This window comes from Podarcis melisellensis (assembly GCF_964234715.1).
Source record: "Podarcis melisellensis genome assembly, chromosome: 9".
NCBI classification, from domain to species: domain Eukaryota; kingdom Metazoa; phylum Chordata; class Lepidosauria; order Squamata; family Lacertidae; genus Podarcis; species Podarcis melisellensis.
In genome coordinates, this window is record NC_138541.1 from 77,057,922 (window position 1) to 77,079,458 (window position 21,537).

The 21,537-nt window shown below is 43.2% G+C and overlaps 1 protein-coding gene across 6 annotated transcripts; it reads left to right on the forward strand.

The window, feature by feature from the left end:
* Positions 1–1,514: 1,514 nt before the first annotated feature.
* CHRNA5 (cholinergic receptor nicotinic alpha 5 subunit) lies at positions 1,515–16,161 on the forward strand. Of its 6 annotated transcripts, none has more exons than XM_081926478.1 (6): positions 1,515–1,616; positions 8,865–9,016; positions 11,008–11,052; positions 11,324–11,433; positions 14,337–15,168; positions 15,681–16,161. In XM_081926478.1, exons 1-6 carry the CDS (start codon positions 1,544–1,546, stop codon positions 15,840–15,842), a joined length of 1,374 nt encoding a protein of 457 aa, XP_081782604.1. In that variant the 5' UTR covers positions 1,515–1,543; the 3' UTR covers positions 15,843–16,161. The 6 variants fall into 6 exon arrangements, with proteins under 6 accessions (XP_081782604.1, XP_081782605.1, XP_081782609.1 ...); XM_081926479.1 differs by having other exon boundaries at positions 14,337–15,159; XM_081926483.1 differs by having other exon boundaries at positions 14,337–15,038; positions 15,681–15,830.
* Positions 16,162–21,537: the final 5,376 nt, after the last annotated feature.

The following is a 21,537-nucleotide window of genomic DNA, read 5'->3' on the forward strand; positions in this document are numbered from 1 at the left end:
GTCTTTAAATTTGTGAGCTCTGCCCACGTTTCCTAAGGAGGTTTGACAAACGGAAGGACATTGTCCTCTTTAGTGACTGGGGGTATTAACCAGGTACAGTGGTACCTCTGGATGCAAACGGGATCCATTCCAGAGCCCCATTCGTATCCTGAGTAGAACGCAACTCGCAACTGTGCGTCTGTGCAGGTCGCAATTTGACGCTTCCGCGCATGGGCGTGACGTCATTTTGGGTGTCTGCACATGCGCGAGCAGCGAAACCCGGCAGTTACGGATTTCGTTACTTCTGGGTCACTGCGGAGCGTAACCTGAAAACACTCAACCTGAAGCATATTTAACCCAAGGTATGACTGTACAGTGGTACCTCAGGTTAAGTACTTAATTTGTTCCGGAGGTCTGTTCTTAACCTGAAACTGTTCTTAACCTGAAGCACCACTTTAGCTAATGGGGCCTCCCGCGACGCCGGAGCACGATTTCTGTTCTTATCCTGAAGCAAAGTTCTTAACCTGAAGCACTATTTCTGGGTTAGCGGAGTCTGTAACCTGAAGCGCCTGTAACCCGAGGTACCACTGTATGTGCAAACAGACGAGTTGTTGTCTCACTTTTTTCTTGTAGATATACCCCTGCTTTAAGCTGTTTACACACTGTCTTCTCTTGTGTATCATTTACTACAAAGGTATACCTTAATTACATATTCTCAACGTATTTTTAATTTTAATTCTCCTTATTCTACTTGTTAATTAATTGCAATTCTGTTACAATAGATTTTGGCAGCTTGATGACTCAGCTCTTTAGCACCGAAACGTTGGATTACTGGAACAATGTCTGAGCACCGAACCACTGCTATATCAAAAGTGGACTATTTATTACTGCGCTTGCAATTGTTTAAGATAAAATCTAATTTGGGAAAGAGAAGAAAAGAGCACTGAACCACCAACATATTGCAAGTGAACTCTTTATTTACTGTGTTTGCTGTTAAGATAAAACTGATTTGGGAAAGAAACTTTTGCCATTTTTATGGATGTTTATTTTGTTTACAGACAGATGCCTTGGTGATATATTATCTTGTGTAGATTGCAGTAGTCATTGTATCACCACCCCTCTGTTCACTGTTTTATTGGTATTCCCTCCATTATAGCGGGTGGGACTAGATGCCCTTGGGGCTCCCTTACCTTCTCTTCGTTCATGTATATTCAGGGCTGCCATGTGCCCGGATTTTCCAGGTCATTACCAGGATTTCTGGGGAGCGCTTTGGACAAGTCAATTTAAGAATCGGGTTTTTTGGGGGGGAGGGGTGTTACTTAAAAAGCTCAACAACTTTCGGGGTTTCAAACCCAATAACAATACCTAAGAAGGAGAGAAAGAAACGCGCGAGTAATTATTTGGGGGGGGCTGCGTGTGCTTGTTTGTGGGGCGTCCTGGGGATTCCGGCAGGAGGTCTTTGCGCAGCGCTCCTCCTCGGCCCCTCGGGGCGGCGCCTCCTCCTCCTCCTCCTCCTCCTCCTCCTCTTTCTCCTCGGCCGCCGCCGCTCCGTCCTGGCCGAGGCATGGCGGGCTCCGGGCGCCGAAGCCTCCTCCTCCTCCTGCTGCTGCAGCTGCTGGCCGGGCCGGGCGCCGCGGGTAAGCGGGGCCCCAGCGGGGCTGGCGGGGACGCGGGAGGAGGGGGCCGGCGCGGGCTTCGCTCCGTCCGCAGGACCTCGGCTTGGCCGTATTCCTCGCAGAGCGATCCATCCACCCACCGGGCGGGCGGGCGGGCGGGACCGGGGAATCCCTTCCGTCTCCCAGGCGCCACCGGACACGGGGCTCTTTTGGCTGCAGACCGCTCCCCCCCCCCCCCCGGGAAATAGTGGTGCCCAGTCGCGCCCTCGCGGGGGGGGGGTGATTTCAGAGCCCGTGGGAATACTAAAAACGGATAAAGTAACTTTTGTGTAAATGCGTGTTTCTGTTTTGTGGGATGGTACTGGAACAAGTGGGCACCCGAATCGGGGCTGAATAGCCTCATCCTATATTTGTCCACAGGGAAGAAAGCCATCCTGGCTTTCCAAAGGATTGAATCCCAGGTAAGGGCATTTCTCTATATGTCTCCTCAGAAGAAAACCGCGTAGAGTTCAAATGCTCCTTGCTCCCAAGTAAGTGGCTAGAGTATGCAATGGGTTGGCAGCATTCATATCCCTTGGAATTACGACAAAAATGCAGAGATCTTTGTTGGTCCAATTATATTTTTAAAAGGCTTCTGGGTCAATATGCACATAACTGGCGTAAATTGGTTGCTAACTTGTGAGAGGGAAGGAAGAGCATTTTGTACAGTTTCATATAATTCAAGCAATCCTCATGGGTCATTTTGCTCAGACTTATGATAAAGTAGGATTTTAGCAGGGGAGTATTTGACAAAGGTCCGTATAGTTAAAGCCATGGTTTTCCCAGTAGTGATGTATGGAAGTGAGAGTTGGACCATAAAGAAGGCTGATCGCTGAAGAATTGATGCCTTTGAATTCTGGTGCTGGAGGAGACTCTTGAGAGTCCCATGGACTGCAAGAAGATCAAACCTCTCCATTCTGAAGGAAATCAGCCCTGAGTGCTCACTGGAAGGACAGATCCTGAAGCTGAGGCTCCAAGACTTTGGCCACCTCATGAGAAGAGAAGACTCCCTGGAAAAGACCCTGATGTTGGGAAAGATGGAGGGCACAAGGAGAAGGGGACGACAGACGGCGAGATGGTGGGACAGTGTTCTTGAAGCTACAAACATGAGTCTGACTAAACTGCGGGAGGCAGTGGAAGACAGGAGGGCCTGGCGTGCTCTGGTCCAGGGGGTCACAAAGAGTCAGACACGACTAAACAACAACCACATTTGACTTTTCCCTATCCATAACTGCCCCCACCCCCATTTTGGGCAGGGCAATTGCCCTGCAAAGACTTGTCAATCTGACTTTTCTAGGCTAACTTTTACAGTGGGCTGTCCAGAAAAGATGCAGAAGTCTGTTTTTTGTCTTTACAAAGGGATGATGATGGACACTGGAATTTAAAACTAATAGTTGAAGGTGGTTGTTTTGTTTGGGGATGAGAATCCTGCAGGCATTTAAGTGGATACAGGCTTGTGACATGTTATATGCTGAATGTTTCCTTGCTTTGGAGAGATTTCTGATGATTTAAGGCATATTTGAAGGACAACTGAGGGCTTTGAACATTGGCATTGTAATCCTAGGGAGACAATGTGGAAGCAGATTTGCAATTCTGTTCTGCAGAAAACACTGATGATGCTGTGACTACACTTCATTCTGGTTTTTATTCATACATAATCCCTCTTACCTATTTTATTAGTGTATGTTCATATATTGAACATTCTCTGCTCTCGTACATATTTATGTCCCTTCCTTTACCTTGTTAAACACAATCAAGCAAATTTGTTCTTATAAGAATATTGCTTTTTGCCCATCTGACACAATCATAATGGCAGATTAGACACACTTTCTTGCTTCCTTATACACATTTTGTGGCTACTCTTCTGATGCTGCTTCTTATATATTTATATGGAGCACGGGAATCTTCTTCAGGAGGTGCACAGAATGGATCTCTAAACAACTAACCTTCCAGAAATAAGTAGAACAGAAGTTAGTTTAGAAATGCACAATAAAGCAAAACAAAAATGTACGCAAAAACTGAAAGCATTAGGATTACAGTGGAAAGACTGGCTATAGAATCCTGTAGACTCCAGCTTGGTAAAAAATTTGTTTTATTGAATGCATTTGAACTGGCAGGTATTCTTGCCAAGTAGATGGGAAAGACATTTAATAAATAAAAAGAAAAATGAAGTATGCATTTTGAGTCATAATAGCTAAATTGCGGAAATGCAGTGTTTAAGCTTCCTTTCTGTATGGGGTGGTATGAAAATTCTGTCTCAAAACTTTTGTTCAGTTTTAATGCTTGGTGTGATGTGAAGAAGAAGAAAATTGAGAACATCAAGTTGTTCATTTTAACATTTTAATTTAAAAAAATGCAAAGATGGGATACTGAATATTGCAATGGAAGAAATGCAGTGATGCTTCTAGTCAAACTTCTGTTTCATGACATCAGTTACAACAATAGTATAAATCTGGTTGTTTGCCTTTGTCCTCCTGTTCCATATGAATCGGGAGAGACAGTTGAGCTAGACTGGTGCTTGGAGATGCAGATGGGCTGGATGTGCACCAGTAACAGAAGCTGAATCCTGAAAAGACGGGGTCCTCTGCCTTCCAGGCTCTTGAGTCTAGGAAGTGGGCAGACTGGCTGTTCTGGATGGTTTTGCTCCCCTGGAAGGAGCAGGTCCGTGGATTGGGGTTGCTTCTGGATTCATCATTGTCAGAGGCTGGGCGGGCCCATTTCAAGCTTTGTCTGGTTTGCCAGTAATGCCCCCCCCCCCTTTGATAGAGATGACCTGGCCACTATATTTCATACTCTGCAGTAATCCAATCTGAAATTTACTAGTGTGCTGTATATGGGCTGCTCTTGAAGAGAACCTAGAAACTTCCATTGGTCCAAAATGAAGCCGCCCTAAATGACTTAATATTTGAAAAAACACACCTTTCCATACAGACTTGACCCTCTTGGGTGTTAAGACCAGCAGATGGGACTTTCTCGTGAATACATGTGTATAGGATTTCAACCTAATTCTGTAGCTATGAGGCAACAGGTGGGAGTTTTCTGCTTCTCGCTGAGCTGAGAGGTGCTGAGGTCCTATGGCCCCAATCCCTGTTAACCATGAGTACAACCTCAGCCATAGGTATTGTCAAACTCAGTCCCACAGTGCATTGGATAATGAACTAGTTTGCATGGTGTTTTCCACTCTAAAAGTGATTTATCACATTTGGGGACAGGAAGGCTGTTAAAATGAGGTTGCAATCTCAGCATAAGCCCAGATGAACTCAGTAGAACATACAGTTGTACATTGGTTCTCAAACTTAATCCATTCCGGAAGTCTGTTCCAAAACCAAGGCGTGCTTTCCCATAGAAAGTAATGCAAAATGGATTAATCTGTTCCTGACTTTTAAAAACAACCCCTAAAACAGCAATTTAGCATGAATTTAACATGGTCTTTTACGAGACCATTGATCCATAAAATGAAAGCAATAAACAATGTACTGTAGTCACACAAACAATCAGTAGCTGAACTGGGTTCTACACAGTCACAAAAACAAAACAAAAAAGCTGCAACAAAACAAAATAGCAAAAGCAGACCTCAGTGTGGCACTCAAAACAGAAGTGTGGCACTTCACTCAAATCGGAAGCATAAGACTCAAAACGGAGCACATTCGGCTTCCCAAAAAAGTCCACAAAACACTAACTTCTGGGTTTGCAGTGTTTGGGTTCCAAGTTGTTTGAGTACCAAGGCGTTTGAGAACCAAGGTACCACTGTACTAGAACATCACAGAGAACTCTGCTGGAAATTCCATTTGTAAGGAATTGCTTCAAACTGGCATCGGATTGGTGTGTGTGCCAGTTAAGATTAAAAAGTAATGTGCACATAATCCTTGTTGCAATACTGCAGAACTGCTTCATATATAACTGGCTCTGAAATGCGGTTTACAAACTGTTTGATTAAACCATAAGTGATTATGGTTCTCTACAGATGTTTATCCTCAAGCAAGAGTATTAAACGTTTTTGAGAAAGGAGATGCAGCTGCTAGTTTCAAATATGAATGCTTTTCTCCTGTGGTTTTCCTTTGATTGTCTTATGCTCTACTTCTAATAATGCAAATTTTCCAGTAGGCTACAGAGAAATTAGAGCAAGAGGAGTGCTTATGTAACTCCCCAAATGAGAATGCTAATATGGATATGTTGGCAATGATCATTGTGAAAGCCAGTGGAGCTGTGTGGCAATACAATTCTGTGTGGCTGGCCTGGAAAATAGTTGTTTACAGTACAGTGCAGCTTTAACAGATTATGTACCTGCACACAGGCCTTGCTGCGTTGGAGACTTGATTTTGCAATTCTCTAGGAGCCTGAAGGCTGTGCCTAATTTGCATATATATTTACATAAAATGTCAATTTGCATTCATAAACTTCACAAAATAAACAAACTATGTGTGGCTATAATAGGAATACCTTACAGCCATCTTTCTTTGCATCCTTCTTTCTTTTTTCATATTGTCTCCTTTGACTTCTTTGCCCCATAACAATTGCCTTCTGGGCGCACTGATTAAAACTCAAGAGCTTGCTATAAAAATGTACATATGTATGGTATGTATGTCATTTTGGGGTTTAATCCCATGCACTGAATTCCCTATGAATACATCTGAGTCAGCATGCACTGGATCAGTGTGTTTACTAAAATTGAGGCATGATTTCAGCACCTCTTAACATATGGCTGGTGAAATTCACAAGGGGACCTTTCTGAAGCTTGCCTGTATGACAGCCGACCGCAGCACTATTGCTCTTGCCAGACAGCTTGCAAGGCCACAACTTGAATAATTGTCCTTACATTAATGTCTACAAAATGCCAACTGCTTTCCAAATAATTCAGAAGGGAACATTTCTCTGCTCTGTTAAGCTCTTAATCTGAGATTGCCACTGCACAGAGGGGAAGGAAAGCGTATTGAATAATATAGGAGGACTATAGATGAAAGATGCAGCGTGTCAGGGTAAATATGGAAACCATGGAAAGGGAGGAGGGGAAGTCACCAGAGAAACAATTTACATTTTATGTTAAAACATGTTAAGATTTTGTGTGTGTGTGTGTGTGTGTGAGAGAGAGAGAGAGAGAGAGAGAAAATTAATAAGATTTTTTAATTTCTAAAAAAGGCATAAATATACAACCCAGTTGTATTCCTTGTAACAACCAGGTACAACTTATATTTCCCACTGGTTCATTGCTAAGCTTGCAAGATGTTGTTGTTTTATCATTTATACCCTGCCCATCTGGTTGGGCCACCCCAGCTACTCTGGAAGGCCTTTAATGCATATAGAAACACAATAAAACATCAGCATAAAAAAATTCCCAATCTAGGGCTGCATTCAGATGTCTTCTAAAAGTTGTGTAATTCTTTATCTCCTTGGCATCTGATGTAGCATCTGCTGATGTTTACCTATAAATTCTGTTTTCAGCATCAAAGTTTTATAGCTTTTTGAACACTGCCGTTGTGGTAAATTTAGGATATGAGCCAAATTTAGCAGAATATTGTGGTGTCAGCACTCACATTTTCTGCATCTACTACTGCTGTTGGCTTTCTCAAATTGCTCCAGGTTGCATAGCGTGATTTTTCAGGCGGGATGGTGGCAGTGGTGAGGAAGCTAATATTTCCTGGAAACTATCAGATTTATAAACAGTGTTACCTTGAAAGTTGAACGGAATCCGTTCCGGAAATCCATTTGACTTCAAAAACGTTCAGAAACCAAAGCTCCTGCAGCCAATCGGAAGCCATGTCAGACGTTACTTCTGGGTTTGCAGCTTTCGGGAGATAATACGTCCGATTACCAAGGTGTTTGGGATCCAAGGTACGACTATACAAACAATAGCGTAGATTTCTGTTTTCTCTCAGTTTTTCAAGGTGAATTTCAATAAATGGTGTGTAGTACAGACTATGGAGTATCATAGACAAAAATTGATAATGTGTGAAATTCAAATGGTTGAAGTGAGAATAAAATATTTTCATGACAGAACAGCTGTTAGTTACAGGGGTAACCAGTCAGCATTACACTTGAACCAATGTTAGCATTAATCAAAGTCAGCTGTATCAAGTCCACTTCTAACTATGGTTGCCAATTTTTCTTTGGTGCTAACTGTGGTTAGCAAAAACGCTACTGCCTCCATAAGGCTGACCATAGCTACATCCAAAACCGAAAGAGAGAGTGAATGTTCATGCAAACCGGGAGGTGTCAACCCACACCTCCAAACTATAGTTAGCGAAGTGTTCCTTTTCCTTGCAGTGTGATTTACATGGAGGAGAATGAAACAGTCCACAGGATGGTTAACAGGGTATGTGGGGTCATAATCTGTGGCCACAAATGCAATACACTTCCCAATCTGTAAATACCCTTCTTACGGAACTCCCACGTAAATGGGAGATTGCCTGTACTTGCCCTTCTCATCCACTGAATTGTTGCGCCTTCTCTGGAGAAGGAAAAACTTAAACACGATGCAGAGTTCCCAAAAAATAGACCAGTGGCAATTGTATTTCACCCAGCAGAGCTTTACTGCTACTGAAGGCAGATGAGCATAATGGTCACAAATCCAATACATTCAGGATTGGCACATTCCATAAACAATCCAGTTGCAGCACTTACAAAAACTTATAACAAGACTAAACCATAATGCTAAGCATGCTATGTACAGAGCACCACAGCAGAAGGAAGAGAGATAGAAAGTAAGAAAAACCCATGCTCCTTCGGGCCTATATCAGCATGACCTTAACAGAAAGAGATAAGAGAACCAGTTTAAGTCAGCTGTACTTAGCGTCTCTGAAGGTATAACCCAAACATCATGGAGCTGCTTTCACACAGAGAAGCTTCCAGAAACCTATTGAATGAATTTGAATAGGAAAAATCTCTACACATTAGGTCAATACTTTCTGCACCAAGAAATGCAAACCGACATGACTATCATGCCCATTTTTACCTTACTTGTATTAAGACATAAGTCAAATTTGAAAAAGCATAAATTGTTGCTTCTTCTTTCCTCCTATACAGGCAATTCCCCGTTTACATGGGTTGTGTTCCATGTCATCGTGTGTGTCAGTGGAGCGGGTGTAAGTCTACCCCGTTCCACCCCTTTCCAGGGCCAAAAACGGTGTGCGAGTCCGTGGTCACGTGCCAATCGAGCATGTGCAAAATGGTTGCCATCTGTATACAAAGTAGGAGAATTGTAATGTTTGTGTTACCTCTTTTCCATCTCTACAGGTATGTCTGAACCTTCCTTTATTGCTAAAAGTGAAGACCGTCTGTTTAAATACTTATTTGAAGATTATGAAAGATGGGTTCGCCCAGTAGAGCGTCTGAACGACACAATCAAAGTGAAGTTTGGCCTTGCAATCTCCCAGTTAGTGGATGTGGTACGTTGGAAACTTCTGCTGTTTGCTCTTTAAATAGGGATGGTAGCGTAAAGTACCGTATTTTTTGCCCTATAGGTCTCACTTTTTCCCCTCCAAAAATGAAGGGGAAATGTGTGTGCGTCTTATGGGGTGAATGCAGGCTCCTTAGCTTCAGCTATAGCAACGCGAAGCCTCTGAAGCCTGCCCTCTGGAGGCTTCGCGTTGCTTCCGCTGAAGCCAGGAGAGTCTGCTCTTTGAGGCTTGTGGTGGGGAAAGCAGCGCTTCCCCCATTGCCAGCCCCAGAGGATGGGGGGCAGCGGGGAGGTGCACGACGCCTTCCCGCTACTCTCCAACCCCCCTGTGGGCTTTTGCGGCAGATGGGGGGAATTCCCCCACCTCCCGCAAAAGCAGGCAAAAGCCGCACACTCTTTAAAGGGGCTCCGCGGCTTCTGCTGGCTTTTCTACGAGGGGGGGAATTCCCCCACCTCCTAGAAAAGCCCGCAGGAGCCGCGCACCCTTTAAAGAGCCCGCTCTTGGGGGCTTTTCCCCAAGGAGGGAGAAGGGACTGACTGGCCGAGTCAGTCCCTTCTCCCTCCTGCTGGCTTTTGTGGGAGGTGGGGGAATTCCACCACCTCCCACAAAAGCAGGGAGAAGTTCTTGGAGTAGCGCACAGGCTGCGTGCAGCCTGTCCACTGCTCCCAGAGCTGCGGGGGGAAATCATATTTTTTTACTTGATTTCCCCCCCTGAAAACTAGGTGTGTCCTATGGGCTGGTGCGTCCTATAGGGCGAAAAATACGGTAGTTGCTTGTCAGAAGCACATAGTCTGAACAGCACCCCTGGCTTTTTCACAGAGCCTCTTCTCCTCATAAAGAGGATGCCATAACTCCACACAGGGTGTTGGGGTTGCAAAAGTTGTACGTGTGTTATTGGTCACTTGCTGTTGAGAGGATAGGAGGAAGGAACCATGCATTCATATGCTATCTGTTCACACAGGCCTGGTTTGCATGTTATAAAAAGCCAGAGTTTGCTTTAAAACATAGTTTAATCATGAATATGCCTTTTGCTTATCTTGTAGCTCGTACAAGCCATACTATGCCTTGTTGTGTTGTTTAAATCCAGTCAATGGTTTATTTGTTTCAAATAAACAACGAGCTGTAACCTATAAATAAACCAGCATTATTATCTCAGGTTATTTCTGACTTACTGCTTGGTAAGCCTGGGTTTGGAAGACACGTCAAGCAATAGTATGGCTTCTTTGAGCTGTGCAGGAGCCTGTGCAGCAAGTGAGAGGCATGGGCACAATCCAGCCCTGGTTTAAGAGGAGCTTGCTTATTCTGTCATGTATCTGAGGGACATAAGTGGCACCTCTTTTTTAAAAAGAAAAATAGCACTGTATGAGATGATTCTCTCAAACAGTTATCTTCAAAGGAACTTGATTTCTTGTAGCTGCCAGACTTTCTTTTGCACAAAAATGGAATAACTTAAATGATATGTCTCTCGAGTTGTGGTATAAAAACTTACTGAACCTCACTACTGCTGAAAAGATAGCCCACGAGATTCATGTGATGCAAGGGTAAGAACCAGTAGAACAATTGGGACTTTTATCTTATGTTTCAAACAATGACCTGCAGGACTTCTTACCTGCACCTAAAAAAAAAATCCTGTCCTAAATAATATGTTAGTTTAATAAACCTGTGTAGAATTGTACTTACCATTATTATGTAAGTATTTCTCTGATGACTTTCCATACTCTTGTGTTGAAAAATGTAAAAAAAAAAATTGAAAAGGAAAGAAAAACTTTCCAGCCAATAATAAATAGATTAAAGTTTCTCCAATGCCCCAGAGCAACCACAACATAGTGTTAGTCTGGGGCATTTTGGGAAATTCAGGTGTCAGCCTGGAGCCTGCCCTGGTGAGAGCTGTAGAATATATGCCATATGTTAATTGACCGCTGCCTGGAAGTGAGAGAAGTGTGCTGGCATTCATATAAAATGCTTTTTTCTCTCAATAGGATGAGAAAAATCAACTGATGACAACAAATGTTTGGATGAAGCAGGTGAGTAGTATATTAGGAAAAAGTTTGGACTGTAACCATGATGTTGGGAGGGATGTTGATCTATACTGTTCGGTTGTGACTGAGGTGTATTATTCAGTGTAAACTCAAATAACCAAGTTGCTACAGCGGTGATGAAATCCTATGCACACTATTCTGGGAATAAATCCCATTGAATTCAGTGGTGCTTATTTCTGAATAGACCTGTATATAATTGCACTGTAAAATAAATAAATTAGTTTATCAATTAATACTATCTTTACTCTCTTTGTAGGAATGGATTGATGTAAAACTGAAGTGGGACCCTAAAGATTATGCTGGAATAACATCTATCCGTGTCCCTTCAGATTCTATATGGATCCCAGATATTGTTTTGTATGACAAGTAAGTATTTAATGTTTTTTAACACAATTCTTACCGTTCCAAAAATTAAAGAGAGAAATAATTTGAATAAGTCGTATTTTGAAATTGCTAGAGTTGAGAGCATCTTTTTTTTCTGAAATGATATATTTGGCACGATAGCATGGCATTCATGCAGAATTTTCAAATGAGAGTAATAGTTTCAAACCATGAAATATGTTTGCTGGAGAGATGTATATTCTTCAGTTATGTGTGCTGTGTGGTGAAAGAGACATTCCACAGAACACTACCTGAGTGACTTGCATCTCACTAAATGGCAGCCTCATGGTCTTTGTTAGATAAAAGAAGTAAAAAGTAAAAGGGACCCTTTAGCCATTCATTTTGTGTAGGGATATCGCGGGGCGGGGAAGTGTGCTCCCTCCGGACCCCACTGCCCCACTCCGCGATATCCCTACAATTTTGTAAGAGCAAAAGCGGAGTGTTATAAGAGATAGTGAAATGCAAGCAGAACAGTAGTAGTAGTAGTAGCAATAATAATAATAATAATAATAATAATAATAATAATAATAATAATAATAATAATAATAATAATAAATTTATTATTTATACCCCGCCCATCTGGCTGGGTCCCCCTAGCCACTCTGGGCGGCTTCCAACAAAACACTAAAATACAATAACCTATTAAACATTAAAAGCTTCCCTAAACAGGGCTGCCTTTAGATGTCTTCTAAAAGTTTGATAGTTATTTTTTTCTTTGACAACTGGTGGGAGGGCGTTCCACAGGGCGGGTGCCACTACCAAGAAGGCCCTCTGCCTGGTTCCCTGTAACTTGGCTTCTCGCAGCGAGAGAACCGCCAGAAGGCCCTTGGCACTGGACCTCAGCGTCCAGGCAGAATGATGGAGGTGGAGACGCTCCTTCAGGTATACTGGACAGGCTTTAAAGGTCAGCACCAACACTTTGAATTGTGCTCGGATACGTACTGGGAGCCAGTGTAGGTCTTTCAAGACTGGTGTTATATGGCCAACATTCATAGAGGTAAACCCCAGGTCCAAGGCATGTCTGCGGCTATGGGTTGGGCCAGACTTATTCAGGGACAGCCACACGGAGGCCATGCTTTCCACGAAGTCCCGAGCGGCCCCTTGTAAGGTCGTGTCGGCATGGATGTTAAAATCCCCTAGGACAACCAAGCTAGGTGTCTCCAGAAGAACATCCGCCACGACCTGAAGCAGCTCGGGCAGGGAATCCTTGGCGCAGCGGGGAGGTCGGTACACCAAAAGGAATCCTGTACTGCCCCTATTGCCCAACTTCCAGAACATGCACTCAGAGAACTGGGTTTTCCCAAAGGATGCCTGGTGCAAACTAATGGCTTCCTAAAAATCACTTCAACCCCCCCACCCCACCCACAAGGCCTGGGTTGCTGTGCGTAAGAGAAACCTGGTGGACAAGCAGCGGCAAGGACAGGCCCATCTGCTTCATCCAACCAGGTCTCTGTCACACATGCCAGGTCAAATCCTCCATCCACAATCAGGTCGTGGATGGCAGTGGTTTTATTCATCATTGACCTGGCATTGCACAGCAGCACCTTCAGGTCATGTGGGTTTCCCTTGCTGATTCTAGTATCCATCCGGTCAGGACCAGACCCGGAGGCAGGAATAGTCCTCAGACAACGACTAAACCTGCCTCCTCTGTAATGACATGGTCTGGTCTTAGCGTAACTCCTCCTCCTGCCCGTGATCACTGAGATCAGTTGTCCCAGTGCATCCCCCCCCTGTGGGACCTACTCCCTGGCAGCCCTGACCCCTCCCCTTAAGAACAAAATAAAACCTTTAAAAAAGGTTTAAAAAAAGGTTTAAAAAAACCACAATAAAACAATACAAACAAAAAACTGTAAAAATTACAAATACATCAAAATCAAACAAATTCCCAAGCCCAACCAAACATCCATCCCCCCACCCCCACATACAAAAAATTCAAAAAGGAAAAAGAAAATTTTAAAACATTTTAAAAAGAACTCTGTGCCCCTCTGAGTCCTCCTGAACAGCAGCAGCAGTAGCAGCAGCAACCGTCCTTATGAGGCCTGTCAGGCCCCGCCCTGGGCCAGGTAGTGAGTGGCAGGAGCGGGGCCCTCAGGCACTTACTACAGGTTTAAGCTGAGGAAGGAGTCACTCCTTGAAATAAGCATCTTCAGAAAGTTTTGGAGCTCAGCTTTCCTCTGTGTGCTGGAAATGCTGCCACATATAAACTGCAGAGCTCTGCGTGAGACCTTAGCAGCCATAGCATATGGGGGCCTCCAAAGTAGTCTCAGGACTTATCAGGTCGCTTAGAGTCCTAGAACTACCTCTTACGTGAATTTGCAGGAAAGAATAAAAGACCTTTATTATGGATCTTGACATCCCTAACTTTCAGCATAACTTGGTATAAATCAATTAAATATATTACAAACAAACAAAGAATGGGTGAAATCGTTCTTCAAACAAATCTTTAGCTTTCAGAAAGCCCATTTAGCAGACCACTTTTAATACAACAAATGCCTTGCTTGTTGATTTCAAACCAAGTATAAGAACCATTCCTTCTTTGCAGTCTCTGAATGTGTATGGGTTCTTGAGCTAGAGTTTTGGGTGACGCCCTGTCTCCATTCCTCATTTGCCCACATCAAAGGGTATTTTTCCTGCCTTTCCCGGCAGTTATCTTCCCAGCACAAGAGCAACGGCTTCAAGGTAACCATAGTCTTGCTGGATTGCTAGTGTGCATTGTTTGTTGTTTTCAAACAAAATACAAAAAAACATTTATTTTGACCTCATTCTGTACTGGGTGCCACTGTTAAGCGCGTCACATAAACATCTGAAAATAACCAAGTAAAATGTTTGAGGAAAATAACTTCAGTGTGTTACATTTTTAAATAACTTTTCGTTGAATATTTTTTCAGTGCAGATGGTCGTTTTGAAGGAACATCTACAAAAACAGTAGTGAAACACGATGGCACAATTGCTTGGACTCCTCCAGCAAATTACAAAAGCTCCTGCACCATAGATGTCACTTACTTTCCATTTGACCGCCAGAACTGCTCCATGAAGTTTGGATCCTGGACGTATGATGGCTCACAAGTTGACATAATTCTGGTGGATGATGAAGTAGACAAGAGAGATTTCTTTGATAATGGAGAATGGGAAATAGTGATGGCAACAGGAATCAGAGGGAACAGAACTGATGGGTGTTGCTGGTATCCATTTATTACCTACTCATTTATAATTAGACGCTTGCCTCTCTTTTATACACTGTTCCTTATTATTCCCTGCATCGGGTTGTCCTTCTTAACTGTCCTTGTCTTTTACCTTCCGTCTTATGAAGGTGAGAAAATTTCTTTGTGCACATCAGTTCTGGTTTCCTTAACTGTCTTTCTGCTTGTCATTGAAGAAATCATACCGTCATCTTCCAAAGTTATACCTCTTATTGGCGAGTACTTGGTATTCACGATGATATTTGTTACATTATCCATTGTAATAACCGTCTTTGCTATTAACGTTCACCACCGGTCCTCGTCTACGCACGATGCAATGGCGCCTTGGGTCCGCAGGATATTCCTTCACAAACTTCCAAAACTGCTTTGTATGAGAAGCCACGTCGACAGGTATTTCACTCAGGAGGGGGATGCCAACAATGCGGATGGTGCTGAGGCATCTCGGATTACCTTGGAAGCCGCCCTAAATTCTATCCGATATATTACAAGGCACATTGTCAAGGAGAACGAAGTACGTGAGGTGTGTGTATTAGTTAACGTTGCAGTCAACTCTTGAGGCTGGCAGTCTGGAACAGCAGCATGGGCAGTTGGGGAGCCAATCATAAGTCAAATCCTTGCCTGCTCATGTCAAATATATCCTGCACTGTAGATATCTCATATTTTCAGACAGCATGACCTCTAATAGAAGTAACAAGGCAACTTTTGCATGAGAATAATTTCAAAGGTGAAAATGGGCACTTTCAGAGATAATGCAGAAATCCTTATTTAAAATGTTATGTCTTTGTGGTGCAACAAATAGGCTCCCTGCCCCATTTTAAATCATATGTGGCTATTCCTTAGGAACAACCATTTCATTATGATATAAAGGGATCCACAATAAGTTATGTTTGGGGCAATTTAATTTTGCATCTAGCCCGATAAGAGAGACAGTAGGGTTTGTGCCATTATTATTACTCTTTAGTTGTAGTGTGTATACAAATATTCTGGAGTGTATTTCAGAAAAGGTACTGATTTTCTTTCTTCTCTCTCTAGGTTGTTGAAGACTGGAAATTTATAGCTCAGGTGCTTGATCGTGTGTTCTTATGGACGTTCCTTCTGGTTTCAATTATTGGATCGCTGGCTCTGTTTATTCCTGTAATCCATAAGTGGGCAAATATAATAGTCCCAGTCCATATTGGAAGCACCAACAAATAAGTGTGTGAGGAGGACAAAATTGTACCAATCTTTCTAGAAATATTAATCTTAGAGGTAAATAGTAGTGAAATTATCTGGCACATTTTAATCTACAGTTCTGAAATCTTGGAAGGTGTGGGTTGGAGTTCATGCTTATGTTTAATCATGGACCTCTTAGGACATATGCATTTTCCCCCTTAAGTGTTAGTTCATTGCTTTCCTATTAGAGCTCACTGGTATGCCATTGCTGCCTTGATGTGCCCTAAAACCACCTGTGGAATAAGTGAGGGGCAATGTAGAGTAAAGGACACTCCAAATGTAAATACTAATAATAATCACTTTTAAGTAGCATTGGAAGGCTACTTCATCAAGCGGAACGAGAGCCAACTGCTCAGCCCTTGCCTAAGAAGAGTTGGGAGGGAGCTTCTGGCAGGTGTATCACCAGGGAGGAACAAGGACAAGGAGAGGAAGTTCTCTCTGAGCAATCCTGATCCCACCCCATATAGGTGCCATGTTCTCTTCCGCTCCTGTATTGTGTTTTGTAAGCCACATTGAGAGAGACAGGATATATGAATAATGCAAAACATTTTAAGCCTTAGTAATCCCATGCAAGGCTTCGGTAAGACAGGACACTGTTATAATCCTCAAACGGGGGCTGAGAGTGGGTGGCTTAAAGTAATCTAGCGAGTTTGTGATCTGAAACTGGCCTGTTCATAGCTCATATTCTTAGCCACAATCTGTATTTATTGTGGTTTCGTGCTTTCACTTAGCTCCAACATACCTTTCTACAGTGCTTCTGTTGGCCTATGATCCTTTATCTGCCAGGTCTCCACCACAGCTAATATTCTCTAGAGCCTCTCCTAATGTCCACTGCTTGCTTGGACACATAGCACAACACGGCAGGGTCCCAAGATGTAGGCCTAGGAAACCTTCATCCCCTGAAGAGCCAAAGGAATTTATTTTGCAACAGATTCTGAATGTGAAATTGGGGGGGGGGGTGCTAGCATATATTTACTTTTGTGTAAGTATTTGGGATGGGACGGGTGGAGAAGAGAATGAAGCACGTGAGAGCCGCAAGGTCTCAATCTGATTTAGCGTGAGGCTTCTGTTATTTTCAGTTCTACAACACACATGGAAATGTTCAAGTATAAACAAGTTAATGTTTCATCGGTAGATTGCCTTAGAAGACTGGGAAATGTTGGGCTACCTAACAAAATGCATTTCTCCCCTCAGCCTCAATTTTTAGTACTTGGGGGGGGGCTGTAGACTTGGGTGTGGAAAATGAATATACGAGCTAATGGAGCAGCAGCTATTTCTGCAATCATGAGGTGTTATTTATTACAGAAGGTGACTTAGAATCCTAAGTTGTAGAGTTGGAAGGGACCCCCAGGGTCATCTAGTCCAACCCCCTGCAATGCAGGAATCTTAGCTAAAGACCTATCTGTGATATGGTGGCTAACAAGTTATTTTCCTACATGCACAGGCACACTCCACTATTCTTATGGAGAAAAACATGTTGTGCAAACGGGTCATAAATTTAACATACTAACAAATATCAAATACTGAAATTAAAAAGTCTCTGAACATTTGCATGTTATGTCAAAAAAAGAAGAAGGCTGTAATGCTGTTTAAAATCACTTTAGAGAAACGGTATAAAGTAGGAAAACCATATATCAACCATGCAGTCTGTTAAAAATTCATTTTTGTGTTTGGCATAAGATAGTGGTCCTTGATGGTTTTGTCTTCTGAGCAGAGGAGGGTTATTAAGGTATCCGGATGAGTCCAGTTTTTAAAGTGTTTTTAAAAAGAATTTCCAAGTTTGCCAGCTACGCTAATGCACTTTGGGAGAAATCTTATACTAATGATAATAAACTAAATATTGCATTTGGTACTCATTAGTGACATCTGAGGGACATGGGTGACACTGTGGTGCAAACCACTGAGCCTCTTGGGCTTGTTGATCAGAAGGTTGGCGGTTCAAATCCCTGCAACAGGGTGAGCTCCAGTTGTTCGGTCCCTGCTCCTGCCAACCTAACAGTTCAAAAGCACGTCAAAGTGCAAGTAGATAAATAGGTAGCGCTCCGGTGTGAAGGTAAACGGTGTTTCTGTGCACTGCTCTGGTTTCGCCAGAAGCGGCTTAGTCATGCTGGCCACGTGACCTGGAAAAACTGCGGACAAATGCCGGCTCCCTCGGCCAGTAAAGTGAGATGAGCGTCGCAACCCCAGAGTTGTTCGCGACTGGACTTAACGGCCAAGGGTCCTTTACCTTTAGTAACATCTGAAACATGTTTATATCTGACTTAAAATCTCTGTTGTATAATGCACTTTTACTATGCAATGAAGGATTAATTAAGCATTCTTAATTTATTAAGAACTCTACACAGCATATGCTTTTATACACTCTCATTCCTTTGTCACCCTTTGCTTCTCTCATAGTAATTTGTTTGCTTTTTATATAAACAGTTGATATTATTTGTTCTTAGCAGGGAGGTCATTTCATGTTGCAGAGGGACACAGGTGGTGCTGTGGTCTAAACCGCTGAGCCTCTTGGGCTTGCTAATCGGAAGGTCAGCGGTTTGAATCCACACAACAGGTGAGCTCCCATTGCTCTGTCTCAGCTTCTGCCAACCTAGCGGTTTCAAAAGCATACCAGTGCAAGTAGATAAATAGGTACTGCTGTGGTGGGAAGATAAACAGCATTTCCGTGCACTCTTGACTTCAGTCACGGTGTCCCATTGCGCCAAAAGCGGTTTAGTCATGCTGGCCACATGACACCAGCTCCTTCTGCCTGTAGCGAGATGAGCGCCACACCTCATAGTCACCTTTGACTGGACTTAACTGTCCAGGGGTCCTTTATCTTTTACCTATTTTACTATTTCATGCTCAGCCTCTTTGAGTCAGGAAGTTCAAAGCTGCACCCAGCTTTCATATTGTTTATTCCTTTATCAACAGGTTGGGCACTGATTTCCTTTTGGGTGAAGACAGAGACAAAGTAGATATTGAGCAGTCCCGCCTTCTCTCTGTGACCCAGTAGCATTTATCCATCTTCTCCATGCAGAGGGCCTACCGCTTGCTTGTTCCTCTTGCTTTGAACGTAGCCAAAGAAACCTTTCAAAATTATTTTTAACTTGCAAGCCTGAGCTCATTCTAAGCCAGGCATCCCCAAACTTGGCCCTCCAGATGCTTTGGGGCTACAACTCCCATCATCCCTAGCTAACAGGACCAGTGGTCAGGGATGATGGGAATTGTAGTCCCAAAACATCTGGAGGACTGTTTGGGGATGCCTGTTCTAAGCTTTAGTCCACCTGACCTTCTCCCTGCAAGATCTTCCTTCACAATTTCCCCTTTCTTCCCCTTCTCATCTCATCTGTAAGCTGAGCCACACTGGTTTCTTTAGATGCATCCCACTTTTCTTTCTTGTTGGAATTCTCTGCCTTTTGGCCTTCAGTATTTCACCTTTAAGAAACTCCCATCCATCTTGGACACCCTTCTCCTTGAGTATTTCTGACCATGGGAATCTCACCCAGTATCTCCTTAAGCTTTTTGAAATGGACCTTCTTAAAGTCTAGAGTACATGTCTGACTACACTCAGCTTTCCCTGCCTCTGTATCTTGAAACCCAAGAGGACATGATCTCTTCCTTCCAAGATTCCCAGTACTTCCATTTCTTCAATCAGTTCCTCCCTGTCGGTGAGGACAAGGTCCAAGATAGGTGATCCCCTTGTTGCTTTTTCCATCTTCTGAGAAATGAAATTGTCAGTGAGGCAATGGAGGAATTTGTGGGATCTTACATTCTGGGCAGAGTTTGAGTTTCAACAGATATTGGGGAAGTTGACAACTCTATCTCTCATTTTGAATGTTTGGTAATCTGTTCCAGAAGGCACCCAAGTCTTCAGTCCAGCTTAGAGATCTGTCACAGACATCCACAGTAACATCACTGTAGTTTCTCTCTCCCATGATTTTTACCCATATACTCTCAATCTGCCTTCCATGCCCCAGCTCATGAATTTCTTCACAAGTGCACACATCCTTTACATATAATGCTACTCCTCCCTTCCTGATTGGTCTATTCCTTTGGAACAGGTTATATCCCTCAATTTCTACATTCCAGTCATGAATCTCATCCCACCAGGTTTCAGTAAAGCCTATTAGGTGATATTTGCCATCCTTCATTAAGAACTCAGATTTGTCTTGTTTCCCATACTCTCTTCATTAATATAGAGTCAACTGAAACCATGAGTCATTCCCTCCAGCTGCTTCCATCTTGTAGTTTCCTGCCCCTTAGCAGGTTTCTGGAGCATCACCAAGTTTCCTGTGCATCAATGATGCCATTATCCCCAGTACCAGGTATACCCCTGTCATCTGTAATGCAGGCGTTTCCCCCCCTCCTTATGCAGGGATTATGTTCCTGGCCCCTGTGCACATAAACAAAAATCACTCAAGTGGGGAGCACCCTTTAAATGCCCTCTCTGCTGCTCTATCTCCAATCCATATCAAAAACACTGTATCCAAACATATTCACAACTAGAATTGAAGCTGGTAGGAGGCTGGAGGACTGGAGAGAAAGAGGCTGCTGCTGCTGCTGCGCTCCCCCACACACCAGCTGTTAGGTGGGGAGGCTGAGCAGCATAAACAAAGCCCTGCTGTGCCTCCTGTCTCTTTGGGGCTTCCTCCTCCCTCACTGATGTTGGGCTCCAGGGAGTGTCTCTTTGAGAGTCATGAGGATTTGCCAGCTCATTCCCACCATTTCTGGGTTTGAATCAAATTACTTACTTATTTCCTGGTGCCATACATGCGCAATTGTGCACGAGTTGATTGTGCGTAACTGGGGGGCGCCTGTATGGTCTCCCTGATCAGGTTTGTGAGACACATTCCTGCCAACCACTGTGGGGTGCAGCCCATCTCTTGCCACAAGTCCTTCCTCAAGGAAATGGAGACCATGGTCCAAGAAGCCAAACCTTGACGCTACCACCTGTGCAGTCAGTGGTATACCTCCAGTATTTTCCTCTCCATTCTTGGGCCACGACATTCAGCGGGAAGGAGTGATGAAAAGACCACCTGTGTCCCAAGGCATTTTACATTATTATAATAGTAGGTCCCATTTGATATGCTCCTGTTGTTTTCCTTTTGCCTTTTGGGCTTCTCTAGATTATCAGTTTATACTGCAGTAATTGTAGGATTTTTACTCATTTGCTTCAGCGGGTCCCAGTGTCACTAACCCATGGCTAATCATCTTTTAATACTGTATTCTTAAAACAAGATTTTTCAAAATTCCTGGTTTTAATCATTCAAAATTATGAGGCCAGTTAGAAATTAGGAATAACTGTTGTAGTCTTAATTTTGTTCAGCTTCTTAGTCCAAGCTCTTTATTGTGGATTTGTAAAGACTGCAATTCCTCATATTCCTTAAGGGAGCAAATAAGCTTGTGACTATTCCACTGTGGCAAAGCCCAGCCCCACCATTCATTCTATGCTACTCCCACAAAATGGGGCTAATACAGCATCAAAGCCAAAATCTGGGATTTCAAAAAAATGGCTTTGAAAGACCCCAAGTATTTTCATTATTGGTGAATGAAGTTTATTTTATAGTATATGAAGTAAAATGTACATGCAAGTAGTCTATTCCTTCTGTTCTCTTTGCAACACTCTATTCAGTAGATACATAACCAAATTACATTTTGTTAGAGGCGCTCCAAAGCAAGCCAGGGGGACACAGAC

What these genes read in the sequence shown, in the direction of transcription:
- CHRNA5 (XM_081926478.1), top strand. Translation starts at nt 1,544, where the DNA reads ATGGCGGGCTCCGGGCGCCGAAGCCTCCTCCTCCTCCTGCTGCTGCAG. An exon ending in TCTCCCAGTTAGTGGATGTG is followed by an intron (nt 9,017 to 11,007) that starts GTACGTTGGAAA and finishes TTCTCTCAATAG; the next exon opens with GATGAGAAAAATCAACTGAT. An exon ending in CAAATGTTTGGATGAAGCAG is followed by an intron (nt 11,053 to 11,323) that starts GTGAGTAGTATA and finishes CTCTCTTTGTAG; the next exon opens with GAATGGATTGATGTAAAACT.